The 22,966-nt window shown below is 26.7% G+C and overlaps 4 protein-coding genes across 4 annotated transcripts in view; 2 read left to right on the forward strand and 2 right to left on the reverse strand.

Moving 5' to 3' along the window:
• Positions 1-11,155, reverse strand: part of qless (decaprenyl diphosphate synthase subunit 1 qless) — a 38,115-nt gene extending 26,960 nt beyond the window's left edge. Inside the window, exon 1 of the mRNA XM_011507241.1 lies at positions 10,894-11,155. Within this exon, the coding sequence (XP_011505543.1) occupies positions 10,894-11,046 (153 nt within the window). The 5' untranslated portion in view covers positions 11,047-11,155. The remainder of the gene's footprint in view (positions 1-10,893) is intronic.
• Positions 11,156-12,439: 1,284 nt separating this feature from the next.
• On the forward strand, positions 12,440-13,744 carry mRpL32 (mitochondrial ribosomal protein L32). Its single transcript, XM_011507242.1, has 4 exons — positions 12,440-12,570; positions 12,892-13,122; positions 13,318-13,457; positions 13,597-13,744. The coding sequence occupies exons 1-4, from the start codon at positions 12,480-12,482 to the stop codon at positions 13,714-13,716; spliced, it is 582 nt and encodes a 193-aa protein (XP_011505544.1). The 5' UTR covers positions 12,440-12,479; the 3' UTR covers positions 13,717-13,744.
• A 154-nt stretch (positions 13,745-13,898) lies between these two features.
• spn-F (C2H2-type zinc binding domain-containing protein spindle-F) lies at positions 13,899-15,407 on the reverse strand. The gene is made up of 5 exons (XM_011507243.1): positions 15,169-15,407; positions 14,783-15,050; positions 14,561-14,649; positions 14,299-14,491; positions 13,899-14,215 (listed from the first exon to the last, which is right to left on the reverse strand). The coding sequence occupies exons 1-5, from the start codon at positions 15,370-15,372 to the stop codon at positions 13,932-13,934; spliced, it is 1,038 nt and encodes a 345-aa protein (XP_011505545.1). The 5' UTR covers positions 15,373-15,407; the 3' UTR covers positions 13,899-13,931.
• A 2,334-nt stretch (positions 15,408-17,741) lies between these two features.
• On the forward strand, positions 17,742-20,957 carry LOC105368264 (leucine carboxyl methyltransferase 1). Its single transcript, XM_011507244.1, has 4 exons — positions 17,742-18,064; positions 19,803-19,986; positions 20,047-20,398; positions 20,476-20,957. Exons 1-4 carry the CDS (start codon positions 17,855-17,857, stop codon positions 20,672-20,674), a joined length of 945 nt encoding a protein of 314 aa, XP_011505546.1. The 5' UTR covers positions 17,742-17,854; the 3' UTR covers positions 20,675-20,957.
• The last annotated feature ends 2,009 nt before the right edge of the window (positions 20,958-22,966 follow it).

Genomic DNA, 22,966 nt, shown 5'->3' on the forward strand with positions numbered 1-22,966 from the left:
GTGGAAGATCTCAATCGCACAATCAGAATATCAGAATACTTTAGATTGAAAACGTGTCGATCGATTAACGGATAGAAGTGAAAAAAAAAAATTAAAAAAAAAAAAAAAAAAAAAAATCAACTAACAAAGTGATATTATAATCGTTCGTTTAATCGCAAAGCATAGTAAAAGACGCAGAATAATTGCATCCGCTTCATTTCTTATTGGTATTCGGCAAAGTCGTGCGGAAGACGAGAGGAGATACACGCGCGTCTCGCACCACCACCGCACAGCCACGTTTTCAAGGTCGCTGTCCGAGCAGGCACGAGCAATTGATGATGAAGATGTGCTTCGAATTTTTTGAAAGCCCTCACCGTTAAAATTATATGCTAAAACAAACTTTAACTTTCGACTTCTATAAATAGTTGTTTACTTTTTCTCACTTACTCAATTTTTTCCGCTAATATTCGCACAATACAAGAACCATAAATAGTTTAATATAGACTTTCCAGAGGAATGGTAAGAATTTCGTTTACATTAATATATTTGTTGCTAACGATCTTCGTAATTAATGACATAGGCACTTTCAAAGGTAAATTTAAGCCCTATTCTATTACGCTATTACCTGTAAACGAAAGAAATAGATTAAGAATATAAAATAGTATCAAATTGCAATAAAACCCACTTCGCAGAAATTAATTTTTTGTATTTTAGTCGTTATTCCACGTGCCAGTATAATATTGTTTCATTTAAAATATTGGATTAAAATTCAAAAAGAGAGAGAAAAAAAAAAAAGAGAAAAAAACCATCTACGGCTAGAAATCTTAGAAATTGTTAGCTCTATCGTTTAATTTTATAAAATCAATTTCAATTTTATAACATCAATCAATTTTAATTAAATGATTTATATAGTGAAATTTTAATTAACATGATTTGAAAAATCCGAATGCATTACATTTGAGAAACATAAAATTATGCCAATATATATATTTCTCTGACAAAATATATGAATTTGTTTTTCTTCTAACAACGAATCACTAAAATATGATTTTAATAATAAATTAGAAGCTACATTTTTTTCATGATTATAATTAATTTTATGTTAAAAACGTCCATTGGTCGTATAACTCCGTGAAGAATTTTAATAATAGTGACAAAAATCCATTTCCTTCTAATAAATTTTATTACAAATTGGATTACAAAACACTTGGAATTTCATTCCTCAACTAGTATGGAAAATATAATTTCATTGTGTAATTAAAATATGTTGTAAATGGTGTGCGATTTTGTAGAATGATAATTCCATAGAAATATTTTACATTTTTTTTCTTTTTTTTTTTTTTTTTTAAGAATTATCTAAACATCTAAAGAATTAAAAGTGATAATAATATCATAACGAGTTATTTCTATGTAATTATTAATTCTTAGAGTTTCATAATGTTGTATTAAGTAATATACGATTAATCAATTATAGAAAATTACAATCTATCTCCAATTTTTTTTAAGCTTTGGCTTGACAAAGTATTCTTTTTATGTACAAGAACTATATTAAGATAATTACTTTACGATTATAAAGAAATTTATTGTTTTGCCACGTTAAGACAATGCGCAAAGTCTAATTTTATAATACTCTTATAAATTGATATATTTTATAAGATTAACTATAGTATCTAGAGAACTTTTATTTTATATAACAAATTTTAATGAAATTAAAAGTCAGCAAAAAGTTTCAGTATTTTCATTTTAAACTATATGCATACAGTTATTAATGACTTATAAATGAAATATAAAACAAACTTGTTTCATCTATATACAAATATATAATGATGTACTACGGCAGCAACAGTGATAAAACGACGCGATAGCCAGTTTAGAAGATTTAGTTTAGAAGATAAAGAAGAAAGCGGGAAATGATGAGTCGGATAACAGCAAATGTAGGGGAAATCGAGCGTATCGAAGTTGTTCTTTGTTTTACCATTTCATATAAGCAAATATGTCTCCGCATCGGTACCAATGCTGTGATAAACGTACGAAACACTAAGTTATTTTCGAAAGAAGCCAGTTTCTCCGGAGACGATCAATTTACTGAGTTAACACGCGAAACGCTGAAAGAAGCAGCATTTAAGACCGCGCGGATCTTCGACTTGTAAGACTTTAAGTGGCGCGACACGAATGAAGTTCTGCGCGATGATTGCGCGATTGAGTCAGAGAGGAGATTCACACTTAAATGTCGTGAGCTCCGCAAAAGAGAGCGAAGGCCGTTCTTTTAGAGAGCCTCCTCACTTTGTTTAAACAATAATTGCCGCTGGAACTTGGCCTCGGCATCGAAGAATAGAAGCTCAAATAATTACAAGGACTTCAATGTTTTTTCGTGACACGGGTGCTTTGACGTACTTTTTTTTTTTTTTTTTTTTTTTTTTTTTTTTTTTGTAAGTTTGCTTCTTTGCCCACCGTATGGTGATTCTGAATTCCATTAGAGAATTTCTTTTGTATCAGTGTAGACTATTATTGCAGGCGGCGCTCTTTCAGTAACAAGCAAAAAAAAAAAAAAAAAAGAGTAAATACGTAAATCCATAATTAAGCATTATTATTATTATTATTATTCGTAAACATAAATTATAATTATAAAATATCGAAATTTCACTCCGCGAAAGTTTCTACTAGTTTAAACTAGAAGATAAAAATGAAAGTGTATAATTATTTCAACCATAATTTAAGAGCATCTAATTTGCTGTTGTCTAATTCATTAATAATTATGTAATATCAAACATTATTTCAATTATGAATAAATATGAATTCGTTTACATTTGATATCGACTTAAAATTTACAATCATAAATTTCCTAATCGAAGGTATTTTATTGTGAATTTATAATATAAATACAAAATAAAAGCATTATTGTTACATTTAAATATTTAAATTAATGGAGATATAATTATTTAAAATCTTTGTTGAAAAAAAAAAAAAAAAAAAACAAAAAAATTACAGATAAATCAATATATTGTGCCAGATATAGATAGACCAGATCGCAAGGTTTTAAATTCCATTTTATAAAAAATCGTATTGTAAAAATATATTCGAACGAAGGTACTTTTATTAGAAAATAGAAATCCATTTAAATTAATTACTTTTATAAATTAATAAATTAATTAACATTATCAATTTTATTTTATTTTAATAAAATTATTCTCGTAGTTCGATCGAATTTAACAAACGTAAGTATTATTCATTTTCCATCATTTTAAATAAAAATTAACAAATATCTTCTATGAGAGATACTTTTAAAATATTAATTTAGTTCCTCATTAATAATTTATTAGAATTTAATTACTAATGCATTTCTAATATGTATATTTTACACTGCATGACATTTAAAAAAAATTCTTATAGAAACTCGTAATATATAAAGCACATTATTTATTGTATATTAAATGTATTAACAAGAATCATACTAAAAGAATTTCTTTTAAATAATTAGCATAATTCACAAAGCTGTATATTTTAATGTGATTTTCTCAGTGCAATTATTATTGTGATAAATTTATAATTTAATTAAAATAAGAAATTAATATTTATAACTTATGCAAATTTAATTGAAGAAATGTAAATCATGGATTAAATAAATATTATAATAAAAAATTTCAATAAAACGTAAGGGCAATCGATTAAAATTTTACATTTAATTCGATATATTTATAACGATATATTTAAATATTTGATTAGATGTGACTGTAAAAAAAAAAAAAAAAAGAAAAAAAAGAATCATAACTATATTATTATAATTGTTTTTCTAAATGTATTGCGAATTTGACGCGCAAAGAAATATTTAATTTTTTCAATATCGAAAAATAACGAATGCTTCTTACAATGATCAAATTTTCATAAAATTGACAAATCATAAAGTATTAGCAAATTTTATTTTAATAATTTATTTTATGTTGCTATTAATATTGACATAACAATACTATTTTTCAATTTACACAAGCAATTAATTTGAACCTTCGGTTCATAATGGAAAAACATAAGTGTATGACTTATGTGCTGTATTAACATTTAGAAAATTATTCAGTTATACAGATATTTAAGTAAATATAAATTAATTTCTATTCTACATTTATAAGATAGATGTTCAATAAAACTGTCAATATATTTATTCAATGAAACCTTTTAGTTTTTATTATTCATAAATAGGAATATTCATAACAATAATTTATTGAGTAATTAGAATTATAGCACTCAATACATTTGTGGCAAAGATATATGATATAACAATATATGAAATAACAATTGTCAAAGTAGCGCTTTCTTTTATCTTATTAAATGCTGCAATTACGAATAGACACATTAAAATTTAAGGACATTATAAATTTCAATGTTTACTCGATAAATCATAAGTAAAATGAAAAAGATGCTTTTAATATATCATCGTCGTTTAAATAGAAAAATTATTACCGCGATGTAAAACTTTTCCTTGACATACTCCAAAAGCTGTCGCAAGTTATTATTTAACGGATTAAAAACGTATTAGCATAGACTGGGTGTCGATAATATCTCACGCGTGTTATATCACTGATTTTAACAACGCTCTTTATAACTATTGAAAGGTTTGATTTATTTTTCATATTAATTTAGCAGAGAAAGCTTCTCTTCTTGATTATATACATGCATGCATACACACATGCGCACATACGCATATGCTCACGCGCATTATTAATTAAAATATTTTTAAACGATCGTTTTACCTATATTATAATATAAGACTTAGAATAGGATTAAACGTTATTGTATGAATCTAATATTCTATTGATATATAGTTCATTTATTACATTTAAATTCAAATTCATCTTTATATGATGTATGGTATATCGAATTTATAAATAAAAATGTATTCGGAGCAATTCAATCATAGGTAATTTTAGAAGTTTATAATTATTTAAAATTAGAAGACATAGTTAAACGTTCGTAATATCTTGGAAATACCAAAAAATTATTTATATTTTGATTCAATAATAATAATAAGAGAAAGCGACACTACCTATTATGGTAAAATGAATTTTTACCATATAAGAAAATTATTTCCCTCGTAATTTATCCCATAGAATTTGATAAAATGTTGTATTATTATTCTAAATATTTTTTTTTTTTTTTTTTTTTTTTTTTTTACAGAAAAAATATCGGAAAAACTTACCTACAAAGATCGATTCAATTAGCATCAATTTATGGTTAAAATTTATTTCGCTCTTTGAATTAGAAATACTCACAGAATTTTAAATTATAAGATCAAACTGACACGAGTTATAAATTAAAAGCTATTAAGCTCAATATATGCGTGTTTATACACTCACCTGATATTCAGTCATAATAATTCATACAATACATGAATTATATAGGCTAATTACTTATATGGTAAAAGAAGTCTATTCGGTAATATATAATTGATCTTCTGCAGCAAAGTATTGAAAGTAAAGAAAGTGCACTGATATTTCAATTTGAATACAAAAGAAATACTCAAAATATTTTGGAAATCTCTCGCGACTCGCACTTAATGAAACACATATCTTAATTATACCCATCCCCACTCCCCGCTACCCGCCACCCGCCTCCCACCCCATGCCCCGCACCCAGAACGTATTCGGAATCGTCGGGAAATATGTGGTACTACGAGTATGACTTTTAATGGATGACGACGCGGCGCATTTGATTTTATGATAATGAAAGCCGTAGACGAGAGATTAAGACAGCGAGAGCCCCTGTGGATAATTTTTTACATTTATAATTGCATTGTTAAACTATTCATGCGCATTCCCGTGCGTACGCTTGGGGACTCGTGCGCCATTCAAACAATATAGGCGTCATTAGTTCTCCATTCATTTGCGTCAGTCAGATACTTCCAAGAATTTTAGCACATCTTTATTTGCTCAATTTTCTCCAGATGGGTATGCTAGTACATCTAGAAATGAACAAACGGAGTCGACATTTCCGCGATTCTTTCATTTTACTAGCGCGCCATTACTCATGAAATAAATTTATAAGAACAAATTTTTCTTCGTTTTCGAAATATAAATTATAATGCAATGCAATTATTCTCCGTCCAAGTCGTTATAATTATTTATCAATTCCAAAAAATTTTATAAATGCTCGTTTAAGACAAATATTACGTAATATATTTTATATCACGATTGTCGTATAATAATTGCAAACGTAAAATGAGAAATAAGACTAGAGATAGATAATGAACGTTGCATATCAGTGTTACCTTAACATCCACATTAAACCAAATGATCAATGTTACTATATGAAATATACTATACGATACAATACATTTAAATATTACAATTATTAACTATTAATTTTAAATTAATCACATTCATTTTCATGAAAAGAAGCTTAAAATAACATTAAAAATCTTTATTTTCATATATATATATATATATATATATATATATATATATAGCACTTAAGTGAACGTAAACAAATTAAAAATATATATAATTATATTAATATCAAAGATGAAAAAGTAATTTGTATTTTGTAGTAACTTTTAGTAATTTTTTAACTAATTACAGCCTATTTAAAATATTTGAACAAGCTTAGGGAAAAAGTTGTATATCATTTAAGCAATATCATTATATATATATATATATATATATATATATATAAAACAAGACAGTGACTTTTACTTTAAATTAATATAAACATTGTTATCGTCTATTGGTCTGTATTGGATACATTTGGAAAAATAATTGAAAGACATACTGCAATTTTCATTTAATGCATTTCAATAGGCGAAGTTAATTACTGTAGTAGTAAAAAAAATCTTAATATTAACTCTCAATAATACAATTTTCTCAAAATTCCGTCAATACGATATACTTAATACCAATCAAATTTTCATTATAAATACAGACTGATTTTGAATTAGAGTTGCTTTATATATATATATATATATATATATATATATATATAGGAGGTGAGAAAAATAATTTGGAAGTGATCTTTGCGAAAGTGCCTTCTCAAAACCAGAACCGAGAGTGTTTTAAAATGTCGTCTTAAGGAAGTAGCCTCGCCTACCTACTCACGCTAAAAAAGAGAAAATCCCAGGTGCGTGTACGCGCGTATTTGTGCGCGATAGAGAAACACATCTAAACTTTCAGATTACAAATGTTCGGTCTCGCGTACTCTACTTAGACAGAACACCGAGACTACACCGAGTATTCGAGATTTTTACTGCTCAGATCTCATGGACTCGCTAATCAATGTATTCAGTACTTCCTTACGTCATTAGCGGCCTAAGCGTCTGTCCAAAGTTGTCCGATGAGTTTCGGCATTATCACAAAATTTACCGAAAAAAAATAATGTGAGCGACGAGACTTCCGTAGAAAGATACAAAGGGAAAAGAATATACGAGAGGCATACGGGTGACAAAACTTGAGAAATAGAAATAACGTATATATTAGTTTTTAAATGGACAAAACAGGTCTTAAGACATACGAAAAAAGTAGGACTTACCAACGAACCGACACGTGTAAGATTACTTATCATTTTCCATTTGATATTTTAACTTAATTTTTTCATTTCTTTTATTATTTGTTGTTTTTTACCTAAGGAATTTATTATTTTTCTTTTTATAAAATACCTGCTAAAATACCTTTGGATATTTGGATGCTTTATGTCTACCAACTCCAATGTTACTCTTCTGATTATTTATTATAAAATGATCTTTATATGTAAACAGATTAATATCAAATAATTACGTTCAAATACGATAATCTAACTTTTTTTTTTTTTTTAAATCATGATACTATATTTTATTTCAAACGATATATAATAATGTAACACTTTCAATTTCTCTGTAACTAATCTTATATTATCGACTGATAGAATAGTTTTAAATCAGTTTAAATCGTTATTGTAGAAAAAAAAAAAAAAAAAAAAAGGACTCGATTGCAATCGTATTGGTTGAAAAATTGATATATTATTTTATTGTCATTGATAATTTTTAAATATTGACATTGAACGTTCTTTAAAATTTTGACTCCACAAAAAATAAGTATCTAATTAATCTTTATTAAAGATCGTATACGAATATTCATTATTAACTACTTAGAGTTATTTGTTTTACATTAAATTTCTAAATTTCTAATAGGTAGTATTTAAAATTTTACTAATGTTTATGAAATGTTTCTATAAATTTTTTTTTTTTTGTATACATTATGAAAATAAAGCTAAATAATACAAGAATTGGTACTATGTAACGGGTGACATTTCCTTAACTTTCAAAAAGTCGCTTTTATTCTTATTTTAAAATACAACTACAATATATAGTACAATATGAATTATTGATAGACAAAAAATGCTTTTCACTTACAAATTTTAATTTATATAGAAGCCTTTTAATATATTCTTTAGGTATTTCTAAAATTTATTGAAATTTTTTACAAGGTTTTTCTTCTTTTCTTAAAATTAGACAAAATTTGAATAAATCCTGTTCGATTTATTTAGTTTGTTTTTTTTTTTTTTTTTTTTTTTTTTTTTTTTATTATATAAAAATATTATTTTTAGACACGTATATAGCTTCTATTATTTATTTAATTTAATTATTCCTTTACCAATTATTCTACTTCTCTAAATCGATAATTTTATTAAAAATTCATATTTTTTTATTTTTAACCGCATAGAAATTAAATTTTTTATACCTTTTGTTCGCGAGTTTATGAGAAAATCTATCCATTAGTGAGCCTCTTGATGCCATATCGTATAATCGGCAATTAGATACAATTTTAATATTATTGATACAAATTGTAAATAAATTATTTTATTCGAATACATATGTGTGTGTGTTGTGTGTGTTTTTTTGTTTGTGTGTGTGTGTTTGTGTGTGTTTGTTTGTGTGTGTTTGTGTGAAGAAAATCTTAAAAAAAAATATTAATTTAACAAAATATTCTGGGCAGTGTAGATTTGCAGAATAGTATTGAAAACAAGTAGATACGATTTTAGAACTTCAAAATATTCTTTTTTATATTTTATGAATAATATTTCAGAAATATTAATTTTCTTTTAAAGAGTTTTTCTCTGTTATACATTTTAATAATAATAATAATGTTTTACATTATCGTTTAAAGTGAAAATTGTATTGCAATTGATAGAATATAACGTGCTATATTATATTTTAACGATTTCATTATAATATCTAATGACTTGAAGCCAATTAATTTATTTACAAAGTATTACTTACAATTACATATCATAAAAAAGCTATTAGTATGTAATTTAACATGTATAACATTTGTAATAATAGCAAGTTTAAGAAGCAAGTATTGTTATGTATTTATGTTTCTTGACGAATTATGAGCTCTTAATAAGCACTGTTTTAAAAATCAAATGAAAAATCTAACTTCTCAAATTAAAACCAAATTCAAAACATTCAACTTTGCAAAGAGCGTCAATGATACATGAATTATAAATTCGCAATTAATAATTGATTTATGTAAGCATGAATTATAAAGCATCAGGGCTGTTAATCTACGTGCACATAATTTTAATTGGCTTTTAAACAATCATGATGTAGCAATGATTTGTTTATAGATAAAAACGGTGCTCAAGGAGCATCGATCGCATTATTTATAAACACATTACAAACAGTGCCAGTATTATTATTATTATTATTATTATTATTATTATTATTATTATTATTATTATTATTATTATTATTATTACATGAATGCATTAGCAAATTAGTAAATAGATAATTTGACAGACAGTGAAATAAGAAATAATTTAAATACACTGAAATGTGCAGGTAATGTTTTGACATCAGAAAAAATTGGTGGCTACAAGTGTATATATATATATAAAAAAAAAAAAAAAAAAAAAAAAAAAAACTCTTTTAAAATGAAAAAATTAGCTTTGAATTTGCATCTTAGAACGTCGCGAAACTTAATTATTTAAGAAAGAGAAAAAAAGTTAAATTGTTATCGAATGTTTGATTGGACTAGGTAAGAAAATTTTATAAATAAATAGTTTAATTAACTTTGAAAAATAATAGTTTATTTTTGAAATTCTAACTTGTTTTAAGGAGAGAACGATATAATAATAATGTTTATAGAAGATATATAATTCCTTGGTTCTCATCACAATGCAAGCATAACTTATAGATTTTCATATCTGATTAAGAATGAGCTGTCTAACAATATCAAGTAAACACCAAATGAATTTTATTCCATATTTCAAATACAATAATGTCCAACAGCTGTTACATTGGAAAACTCGGAAGGGAAAGTTAATTATAATTTTCATTAGCGTTGAGTCGGACGAGGGTTTAGATTCGAACAGAGTCTACTGAGAAAATGTAGCTTTTCATTAGCTCGCAAGTGCCTTCGCGATTGAGGATTTTGGGTGGCGCTGGGTGGCAAGAGACGGGGGTACGGGGATGGGAGCGAAAAGAGACCTAGAGACCGATAAAAATGAACAATCTAGGGCAACGGTAGGCGTCCTTCGCCTCCATCTTCTTAGTTCGACCCCCATATTTTCGCGCCTTTTATCCGCCCGTTCCAACTGTTCTAGCAGACCGCACCGAGCGTATAGCAGACTACGACCGACGGCCGCCCGCAACGAGCATAATGGACCGCCATCCGCGGCGTCGTCTGCTACGATCGTCTGGCGGACAGCTGAAGATCCACGCGAGCGCGTTCCATGCGATTCCTCGACTTGGACCGACCTTACGAAGGGGGCTTCGTATGCTATACGCAGCCGCGGCTCGCGCTTCGCCCGGGCACCCGGCCGGCTAGCTGTATTATGTAACCAGCGAGCGACCGCGGGCGCTCGTTAACTCCTCGGTAAAGTGAGGTTAGAATTGCGACTCGGGGATCGCTGGGGTTAAGGGAGGGTTAGATGAGGAGAAACCTTCGAGCGTACCTGGCAACGTCGAAGAAGTCCGGTGCTGCTGGCCGCTTGTTCCGAGCTGCTGCGGAAGCTTCTAGTTGATAAGGCAGTTGACGCGATATTACGATGGAACTGGCGGATCTTCTCCGCACGGGCACAGAGCCGACTCGAACCTAAACACGCCATAGCAAAATGTGCAGTGAGCCGAACCTGCCTGCCTACCGAGTATCGTGCCGACTGCGCCGCGAGAATCCGAGACGACGAGCCCCGCCGCCGAGTGCCCGACACTTTCGAGAGTTCCTCTAGTCCCCACCGTATGCCGCTGCGTATCCCTTCTCACATCGATCCGCGTTGGCCCGCGCTATCGACACTCGCTGTTCAAAATCCCTTCTTCCCGTGGTGAACTATAATCCCGCGTGCCGTTTCTCTTTCCCCTTATAGACAATTTAATCACTATTAGTCTCATCGGATTATAATAAATATTCCGATTATATTATATAAATACTCCGACTCTTGCGAGTATGGATAACTCGTTTGGGGATAGGTATCCTTTCCTTCCCTTCCGCTGCTCATTCTTTGGTCATTTGCTTCTTTCGCTCTTTCCCAATCCAACCAACTCAATTCAATTTTACTTGCTTTTTTTTTCTTCTTCTTTCTTTTACATATTTATATATAATTAATTATTATATTATTATTATTATTATTATTATTATTTATATTATTTACATTTAATTCCGACTTTGCGTCAGCCATTCATCAGTTTTTCGTTCGTTCTTTTTTTTCTTTTTCTCTTTTTCCTTTTTTATTTTATTTTTTAATTATTTTTTCAATCCTCTAATTTTTATTTTGTGTCTCTAATTATATTTTATTTGCTTACTATTTGTTTATTTATTATCGAGAAATTTGCCCCAATTTCATCGATGCCATTTCGCTCTAAGCGTATCCAGTTGGTATTCGACAATTTAATGCCCGATTTATCCCATCAATATTTTATATGATTATCAAACGTGTGCAAACAATCATTCCTTAAAATTAAAGTTCAACTTATCAACAATGGAATTCTAAATACGTGCGTATCGCCTCGTATATATTATGTATATTATTTATTGCCCTCTTAATGCGCTACATACGTAGGCTCTTGTTGAGCACATTTTTTAATTGAAATAGAGACGTATTAAAGAAAAAAAAAAAAAATCCGATGCAATGTTAACGCGTTTATTTGAGAAGAGCTGTCATTTGCTAGGGGCTGGAGATAGGCAGATGAGTTGACTTGGGCAACAAGTTAAGAAAATGAAAATTTTAATCAAATGTAAAACATTTGTTACAACACTTATTTCTTTATCTTATCCCTCGTGCAACAAGAACGGAATATACGAATGATGGCCGAAAACAATGAGAGAGATCTCTCGAACGAGATTAAGAATTCAGCGTTTCGTAAGGTAATAAATAATTGTAAACTTATTAGGGATGTGCGACCATTGCCACCACTTCTGTAGATGCCCAAGTAGAATTATAATTTTGTCATTTATGGGCAATCGTATGAATTGTAGATAAGACAGACAACCGTAGGTAAGACAGATCTCTATTTATCACACATAGCATTAATAGAAATGTGAAAAATGGCTGGAATATTCGTTCGCTATTTTGAAGTAGCACTATCTAGATTTGAAAATGCAATCGTTTCTATTATGGAACGTCATTTACAACCAGGTACATTATTCCCTTTTTATTTCCTTTATTTCCAATCGTTTTATAATCCATTTTGACTTTCCATTTGAAAATTTTTATACGCTAATCGCAGTAGAAACTACATAACCTTACACACTGACTATTCATTTTCAACGATAATAAAAATAAAAATTAATTGTTACAATATTCAGAATTTATGTGCTCTGATTCTTTTTTGTCTTACAATACATTTATATTCCTAGCTACAAATTACCTTTTATACGTTGCATAAATTAATCATTGATTGTTTACATTTTCAAATCAATATCTACATATTTATTTATTTTTACTCAATTTTATAAGATTTCTGCATTGGTGCATTGAATCAACAAACGTCCAAGCCCAAATTTACAATTAAAAATATTTTGAACGATGGATTACTTTGGGCTGTACCAAAACACAGGCGTCCTCTTGAAAAACGTTTATCTCGCAAATTTGGATTTCCCCAATATAATTGGAAACCACTTGTACCAAAAACTAATTTGTTAATGTGCAAACGCTGCGGACATTTTCATGAATCTTATACTATTTGTGGTAAATATAAGCTTTACTCGAGCAAATCCTTATCTTAAAAGTACTTTATTATAAGTGATATTCGATATAATTATTTTTGCATAAATAATATTTCTATCATGTTTTATTCAAATTGTTTTCAATTATGAAATTCGATATCTTAAGATTTATTACTTAAATTCGGATACAAATATCTATATTTATATAATATTTTAGGACATTGCTATCAAAAAGTGAAAGAAGAATCGGAAGCGATTCATAAAGCCATTGACCAATTAAAAGTTGAACCAATAAACAATGAACTTGTCATTTTATACGAAGGAGAAAAAAAATTGAAGCCAGATCAATTTTGGCAGGTTAGTTAAAGAAAATAAATTATAAATAAAAATTGCTATCTTTTTTCAATAATAATTGCATAATTATTTTACAACTAATAAATTCATTAAAATTTATGAAGTATGTAGTAGGACTACTTTGGAAAATTTTTATTTATAGGGTCGACCAATAGTCGAATTACCAAAGAAAAGACCAACTTGGTTTCATCAAAATTTACTTGAACCTACAACACAAAAACTGTCCGATAGCAAAGAAGTCGAGCCCAATAATTTAGGATAAAAATATCTTTTATTGTATTTCTCATTTTATACACTATATAAAATAAATATATAATAAATATATCGTATATAACGTCCTTTAAATTATTTATAATAAAATAACAAAATTTTCTATATAAAAATCTTCACATATTTATTTCATCACTTATTAAATAAGATTATAAATTAACCAAATATTGCTTTAAATGTTTTCATTTTGTTTAATTAATATATTAATTAGGTAAGCATTTCAAAGCCATCTGTTGTTTCTGATGTAAAATGACTAATAACATGTTCGTGAAATAGCTCGAATGAAACAGATTTTTTATAAATAGTACCACACAAGGGACAGATATTTTCGTCTTCGGTAGTTTGAATTTTTCTATCTGGTGTTAAACTGATAATAGGAAAACTGGTTTGAGTTGCGTCGTTTTCTTTTAAACTACAATGTAAATCGAATTGAGTTCCAGTTTGACACATTAATTTTGTTATGCTATTTTTACAATTATTGCAAGTTTCATCTATAAAATAAATATAATAAATATATAATAATACTTTTCAATACTTTGAAAGATACAGCTTCTAATAAATAATCCATACGTACTCTTTTTCTTTTTTTTTAAATTCTGTAGAGCATTTTTTAATTTATTTTGCTGAATCATAAGTTCTTCCTTTAATTCAGTAAGTTTCGTATCGTGATATTTTAAATGTTCTAATGAATCCGTATGTAAATCTTCTGGATAGGTGAAACCAATATTTTTAAAATTCATTTCAGTATTTGATTGTAATTCCACTATCTAAAGAGCATTAATATAAATATATAATAAAAATTTCAGTAAGAAATATAAAATAATCGTTTTACTTACATCGGCATATTGCTTCTCTAACTCTGACTTTTCTATCATAATACTATTAATTAACCTTAGAGATATTTCTTCTAAACTATGTTCTTTTTCTTAAAAAAAAAAAAAAAAAACAGAATGTAACGTATGTAATATAAATTTTTATGCTAATTCACACAAACTATTGTTACAAAAATACGTGTATATATATATATATATATACTTCAAATAAAAAAAAAAGATTACCTTCATTATCTGGAAAATTAGATTGATCGATTATGCTATTTCTGAAAATTTCTGGTATTTCTTTAAAACTATAAGTTAAAGCTGCAGGAATTTCTGACGTTGGATACTGTTTCAATGTATCAGAAATTTTTGTTAATTGATTGCCTGAAGATTTATTCGTTCTAGTCAATCTAGTCAATCTTTTCCACAATTGCCTATTTTCCGAAGAAACCATAAAAATATGATGAACCAGTTGTAATTTTTGTTTTCTTAGTTCCTCAATTTTTTCCTAAATAGATAATAATAATTCTCATATGAATTAAAATTTATGATAAAAATAAAGTTATAAATAATAAAACATAAAATTTTTATAATGTTATGTTGATTACTATTTTTAAATAGCATACCTGTTGGTTTTGAATAATATGTTGGTCTTCTCCATTTACTCTTAATATTGTCATAGAATTATTTTTCTTATAATGCTGATGTAGATAAATATTTTCTTCTTCGACTATAGATAATCTTGCTTGCAGTTGTTGACATCGTTCCTTCATTGTTTGAAATGCAAGTTGTAATGCACATTGCGATTCAATATTATTCTTTTGTTCCATACTAAATAGAATTTTTCAAGTTAACTCCTATATTCATTTACATTAAATATGTCACTAATTATAATTAACCCAAATAAACAGATTAAAATATCGTTATTATATTGAGATTTGCTGTAACAATGATAAATATTATATTATAAACAATATAGAAAGAAAATCAAAATAAATTGAAATTACCTCTAAACTAAAACTATAATATTGAAAATTTCACTTTTCCTTAAAGCTTAATATTAATCCTATAAGCATTATTATCAATTTTAGTTCGTTATTTTATAATAAATATAAACGTTGTATAAAAATTATGCAGAAACTAAAATCTATATTTCATATAAGATATGGTTATAACGTTATCTTTCGGCTCGGACGGTAATGCAGAGACAAATTTTACGTGTAAATTGGAATCAAGTGTATCTACAAACTATGAATATCTAAATTTAATAATAAAGAACAAAATATTTGAGTAGAAATATATGTTAAATTAATTGAATGTAGTTAAGTTAATTGTAATAGCTCAAACTTCTCGATCAAAGTTATAGAACGCCTATGTTAAATAAAGTTATTAAACACAATTTTTAAAACAAAACTTTATTTGAATTTAATACGATACCGTGGTATTAAAATAATAGTTTTGTACTTTGTTGTTGTATTTAGATTTATAATTAAATAAAATAATTCAGTTGCTTGAATAATGAAATTATTTAATTGAAAAGATTATTTAATTAAAAATTATTATTAAGTGTAACGAAATCGTGTTTGACGAATAAGACATCTGTCTTTTACGTAGCTCAAATGTTCAAGTTTATTGTAATCGAACACAATAGACAACAATGTTAAAACAATAAGTTAACGCTGGTCTCCCACATAGTGAAGAATCCTGGTACATGCAAAAACAATATTCTACAGAAACTTATTATACCTAGTCTCGATCTCTTGGAAATAACTATATGTAACACTAATATATTTAGGGTAACGATTCTACTTTCAGAAGTGCACCTTAAATCGATGTAAAGTTCTATCGCAATAAAGATTAAATTAATTACCGCTTCAAATAAGGTTTATACTAATTGATATTTTAATACTGATAGATCAAGAGCTGGATAATCTACGTGCACGAAATGAAGAAGATAATCTAAATCTAGAAGCACAAAAGATATCGCTCTTCAATCTCAATTTCTTATTCTAACGGATTAACAAGTAGCCCAATCCAACATGTATATTAAATGATAATAATTGCCAAAATTAAAATATTAAAGCATGAATTTCAAAATTCGCTACTGTTCCTTATACTCTTCTATTATATAGATTTCTGGCCGACGTCGTCAACCTCTTAGAATTAAATTGATATTTAATAATAATAAATAAATATCTCAAATCTTTGTTGATTTACAGTTTAAAGATCTACAATAAATTAATATTTTGTTCGTTATTAATTATATATTTTTTCACACTATTAATGTTAAAATCTGTGACTACCCAAAATGATAATTTGGTAAAGAATAGAATATTTACTATAATCTATCTAGAATAAAATAAATACAATACAATCAAATCAAGAAACTATGAATTCTCATAATAAAAGGTAAATAATGGGTGTTTAAAAAAAAAAAAAAAATGCAAATACTATTATTTAATTATGATTATAATAAAAGAACCAACACTATTAATAAATATTACTGCTATTAAAGAAGTCCAATATTTCGTATTGGAACCAACCTTATTATTATTATTATTATTATTATTATTATTATATAAAAAAAAATTTTTTATTAATGGAATAAATAACGTGATGTACTTTCTTCATTTATTGTGATGTTAATAAATGTACATTTGTGAGAAAACAAAACTATTTGTTTACAAATTAAATATATATTAAAAAATCTTATCTAAATAATTGAAATAATTATAAAGGTTATATTATAAATTCCCTGTAGATGGCGACAAAATAATAATTTTTTACCAAATGTTCGTTGCAGATGCGACGTCTACCTGTATCCTATATTCTATAAACTGTATAAGTAATCTAATAAATTATAGATATGATCGCAATCTTCCTAACTTACCGAATTAAAATACGAATATATGTAGGAAATAGAATGTTTCATGAAGCAATAGTTTTCTGTATTTAAAAGTATAACCGACGGTGATAGGATAATTAAAGAGCATTGACATGCGCTAAGTAGAACGAACAATGATTAAATAAATATTGAATTTTCAAAGATTCAAATATGATATAATTAGAAAATTAGTTCATTAACAAGCTAGCAATAGCGTTTAACTACACATTAATCTCATTTCACAGTGATACGAATAGCCGAACATTGATACTCCCTATATAATAGAGAGGTTAATGTAAAAAAAAAAAAAAAAAAAAAACATATCGTCAACACTATCGATTTCACATTCAAGGTTGGAAATTCGTAGGTGAAGTGCAGGTTTATTTACCAAGGCACCTGCAGGAGTCGTATTATTGCACCTTGCCTCGATGATACGAGACATGGCGGATGACGAGGCCACTCAAGCAACGAATAACGACGCTAGCGAATGTAAAAGAAGTGCAGTACAACTTGGCTATTGGACTGACAACTTCATCAATTTCTTTGTCAAACAACCCAGTCGCAAGGCACCCGAAATCAATCGCGGATATTACGCTCGTGTCAAAGGCATTGAAGTGTTCATAGACAAGTTTATCAAGGTCATTAAAGACCATTTGTACCTATCAACATTCTATTATATATCCAAAAAATTATACGGCACGATAAGTAAATATATTATATGGAGACTTTGATTTAATTCTCGCTATATCCTAACTGGTTTCAATTCTTTGAGGTGTACTTTACAAGCTGGATAAAAATCATATTTATATGCCTATCTATGAATTAAATTAATATATTGCCAATATTAATTTTTAAAATATTACCCTGAATATTGTTCATTGGAATTTTTAGTGGTATTCATGTTTTTTGTTATATGTTTTTTGTTCATCTTATAACTTTACAATGTAAATTATATTAACGTGCATGAATTATATATTGTTGAATAATTTCCTTCAACATGTATATGTAACCATCGATTATTACCTTAAATATTTAATATTTTATTACAAATTATAAATCTAATTTACTATTATTCTTTTTGTAAACAACTCAATACGTTACCATTATGCGTTACCACTGCATTAATCTATTATTTTTAATGAGTATTTTGATTTTTACTTTACACTGTAATAAAGAAGAAATAAAGTTTAGAAAAAAGTGAAAAATAATTAGATTAAATTAATTAAACTTTATATGTAAAATTGGAAGAAGAGTCGTTTGGTTTTTAGTGAATATCGTTGGATTAATATTATCAAAATTTCCAAAAATTATTCTATAGGGGAAAAAAATATATTTTTTTTCAATAATATGATTTCTTGTAAAATCGACGAATTAATTAGGTTAATAACGAATAGCTAATAACGAATAAAATCCGAGCACGTCACTTAGCCCTGATCCAATTTAATCATGATTATTGTCTATTTTTAATCTTCTCATTTGATCTATTCTAGCATTACGTATTCTAGCATTTTGCTGACCAGTAAAACGTTATAAGATTCGTAAAAATAGGCCGAAAACTATATAAACTAGTAGTCTGTGCGAATCAGGAATTTTTAAATTATATGCAAATTACAATCATTGAAATCATTTTTATAATAGCATTTGGCCCCTTTCATTTTTCAATATAATAATTTTAACTGATAATCGATTTAAATATAGTATGCAATTTGTTTCCTTTTCTCTGTTTTCTTACGTATGCTATGTACCATATTTTACATTATTATTATTATTATTATTATTATTATTATTATTATTATTATTATTATTATTATTATTATTATTACTATTCTTATTTTTGACTACATATTGTTAAATTGATATATGCTAATTATAAACTTAATATATTTATCGACAAAAATCAGATTAAACAGCTGATAAGATTGATTTTTTTTTTAATATAAGATATTCTTTAGGATGATGCAATACAAATAATCATAATGGAATTAGAATTTACAATGCTAAAAGTACTTAATTTCAAGATTAACTATCATCGAAATATAAAGATATCACTCAATATATATTTGAACTTTTCACAAACTTTTAAAATCGTAATTTCAACTAATACTTCACGTGCAATTTGACTCTTGTAAAAGTTGCCCGTTAATAATAAATAAATCAAAAAATAATTTTATTTAAATTCAATTGATATTTAATGATTTACTGTAGATTTAACATACAATATTCACTTCACAAATTTTCTATAAATCTATAACATTAAGTAAGTCTATTCTATACTTATCATTAAGTATATTAAATTACGTAATAATATAGATTAAAGTATAGTATAAGAATGCTAATTTTCCATGAATTGATTTTAAATATTAAATAATTTTTTAGATTACTGGAGGTAATGGACAAATTATCAATTTAGGTGCTGGTTTCGATACTCTATATTGGAAACTAAAAGATGCTGGAAATATACCGATTAATTTTGTTGAGCTAGATTTTCCAAATATCACTGCAAAGAAATGCTATCACATAAAGAAGCATAAGCAACTTATTGATAGATTAAATACAGAAGGTAATCTGTGCAATTTCTTTATGAGTATTATTACTTTTAACGTACGTTTATTATTTATAGACGGAGAAATTAGATTTTCTACGACAGATCTTCATGCTGCAAATTATCACTTGGTTGGTGCGGATTTAAGACACCTATCAGACCTTGCAAATAAATTGAAGCAGGCTGAAGTTAATTTCAGTCTTCCTACCTTGTTCCTGGCAGAATGTGTATTAGTTTATATAGATTCTAGTGCCACCTCCCTTTTACTTAAATATCTTGCTGAAATATTTTCCAATTCTGTTTTTATTAATTATGAGCAAGTTAATATGAAAGATAAATTTGGACAAGTAATGCTTTCTAATTTGCGAAGTCGAGGCTGTATGTTAGCAGGAGTGCAAGACTGCGAATCTTTAGAATCCCAACAGAGGCGGTAAATATAATATTTATTCTAAAATATTTTAAATTCAAGAGATTTAGCATAAAGAATCAATAAGTTACTCTTTATAGTTTTACAATAAACGGTTGGAAAAGTTCCTGTGCCTGGACTATGGTTGATATATATGATTCATTACCTGCTACCGATAAATTACGTATTGAGCATATTGAAATGCTTGACGAACGAGAACTTCTTATTCAGCTATTGCAGCATTATTGTATTTCAATCGCATGGAATGGAAATACGTTTAAAAATTTTTCTACTATATAGGACTATGCTTACCTATATTAATCGATTAGTTCGGATGGTACTGCAGAAAATAGTCATGAGCTTATTGAATGCTGCTTGAATTTAAAGAATTGGATGGTGGCATCGTGTAATTAACGAAGCAAGTCAGTTATTTACTAATAAGTTATGTAACATTTCTAAGTTCTACACAGAGTTAATGATTCAGTAGAGACTGATCATATTTAAAGATTAGATATTACAATTTGAGATGAACAGAGCGAGCATTTAGTTTTTTATTTAGTAAAGTACAAGAAAATAAATAATATACAAATGTGTATGTAGATAATATACGTAATTATAATGAAGTTTAAACTTCAAGAGTAAAAATCTATTTTTCTTAAATTAATAATGTATTTTGTAATTTTCGTTTATTTAAAATTCATATATTTTTTTCTTTTTTTTTTTGTAAAATTTGTAAAAGCAGGTGATATAATTTAAAATATTTAAATTGTACAGTCAATATCTTTTATCTACAAACATTACGTTTTTAAGTAACAAAAAATAGTGTTATGATAATTTTAAACGGTTTAAAAAAAAAAAAAAAAACATTCTATTAAATATTGAATACAATTAAAATGGCATATTTTATTAAGTTCGGATAAAATATTTCTAAAATTGTTAATATAGGCCGTTCATCAAAATGTATACAATTTTGTTTTATTATACAATACAATTAATTGTTGGCTGTAACGCTGAAAATTTGTTTATAGACTGAGCTTAAATATAAATATAAGGAAATATGCGAGAATTGATTATAAAAATCAATACATAATTATTACACAGTGTTTAAAGAAAAAACTTTTAATTTTTTAACCAAAAATATTTGCTCAATATGAAGTATTAAAGTAACAAGGGCCAAAATTAATGTTTATTAATAAAGTATTCTAAATTGTATGTTTCTAATAAGTGATCTTAAGGAAAGTATGAAATAGTTAAATACTAGTTAAATAACGTTATTGTATAATTAATTTATGCGTTAATTATTTGAATTTAATTATTTCAAAACAGTATTTATTTCATAATTTCGTTTTCTTACAATTAAATGAGGGCATAAATAAAATCCATGTATTTTCATTAAATATTTCATTATTATATTTGAGCAATTGATTAAACCATTATTTGAGTAAAAGTAAATGTTAAAATTCAAATTTTATCTTAGTCGGTTGTAAGATTTCTAAAATTCATCATAGTTGTTTTTAAATTTGCCTGTAAATTTCTAAAAACAAATGTATAAATGTATTAAACTGTAATCTATTTTCAAAATCAATTTAAAATGCATCTATACTACTTAAAAAACCTAAAAGTGATATGTATTAATAGATATATTTATTATAAATTAAATAATAACTTATTTAAATTCTAAATTTCAAATTTCAATAGTTTAATTTTGTATAATGTGTACCAATACCTTACTAGACTTGATTTTGTAGATATTTAAATGAAATATAAATAAATGTTCATAATTTAAATGTTAAATTAATGTTCTTATTTTACAAATATATTTACTTGTACAATTTTAAATATTTAATGTATTAAAGTGTTCATTCACGTTGTAATGTATTCACCTTCACATAATGATACTGCCAGTGTCGAGGCACAAATTATACATGCCATAATTTTATTAATGTTTTGTGACATATTTCTTACATATAATTAATTAATTGAATTAAAAATGTTATCATTTTATCAGATACTACATAGAATTTGAATTTAAGTATTATCTTAATTTCAAGCCAATATTGCAAAATAACTAAAACTTCCTATATGTATACATTGTTAATTCGATCAAACTTATAATTAATTCTAGTAATACTATTCTATCTCTATTGGTATAAATCTAATTTTAGTAAAAATAATGGGTGAATTTGAATCTAACATTCTGTTGAATGCATTTTTACAATGATTTTCATACAGCTCTTCAAATATTACCTACAGAATACTATAAAAAAAAAAAAAATTGATGGAGATTGATCGATGAATTAATATTGCTATTTCTCTTTTAAAAATCATAAATTATTATAAAAATATTCAGACTTTAGAAATTTCTATTCGTATCATTATGCCAATACGGCATAAACTTTCATAAAAATTAATCAGAAGAACTTAAAAGCTTATAATCTTGATCTTAATATATAAATATAGATATATTTAGATATATAGATATATAAGTTTATATTTATTAATTGAAAAATATCTTCGAAAATAATTCCTTCCGAAAATAATTATTACTATGAAAAATTTTTTCCCTCCTCCTAAATCAAAATTCCAATCATA

This window comes from Ceratosolen solmsi, unplaced genomic scaffold (genome assembly GCF_000503995.2).
Source record: "Ceratosolen solmsi marchali unplaced genomic scaffold, CerSol_1.0 scaffold6, whole genome shotgun sequence".
In the NCBI taxonomy this organism is placed as follows: Eukaryota; Metazoa; Arthropoda; class Insecta; order Hymenoptera; family Agaonidae; genus Ceratosolen; species Ceratosolen solmsi.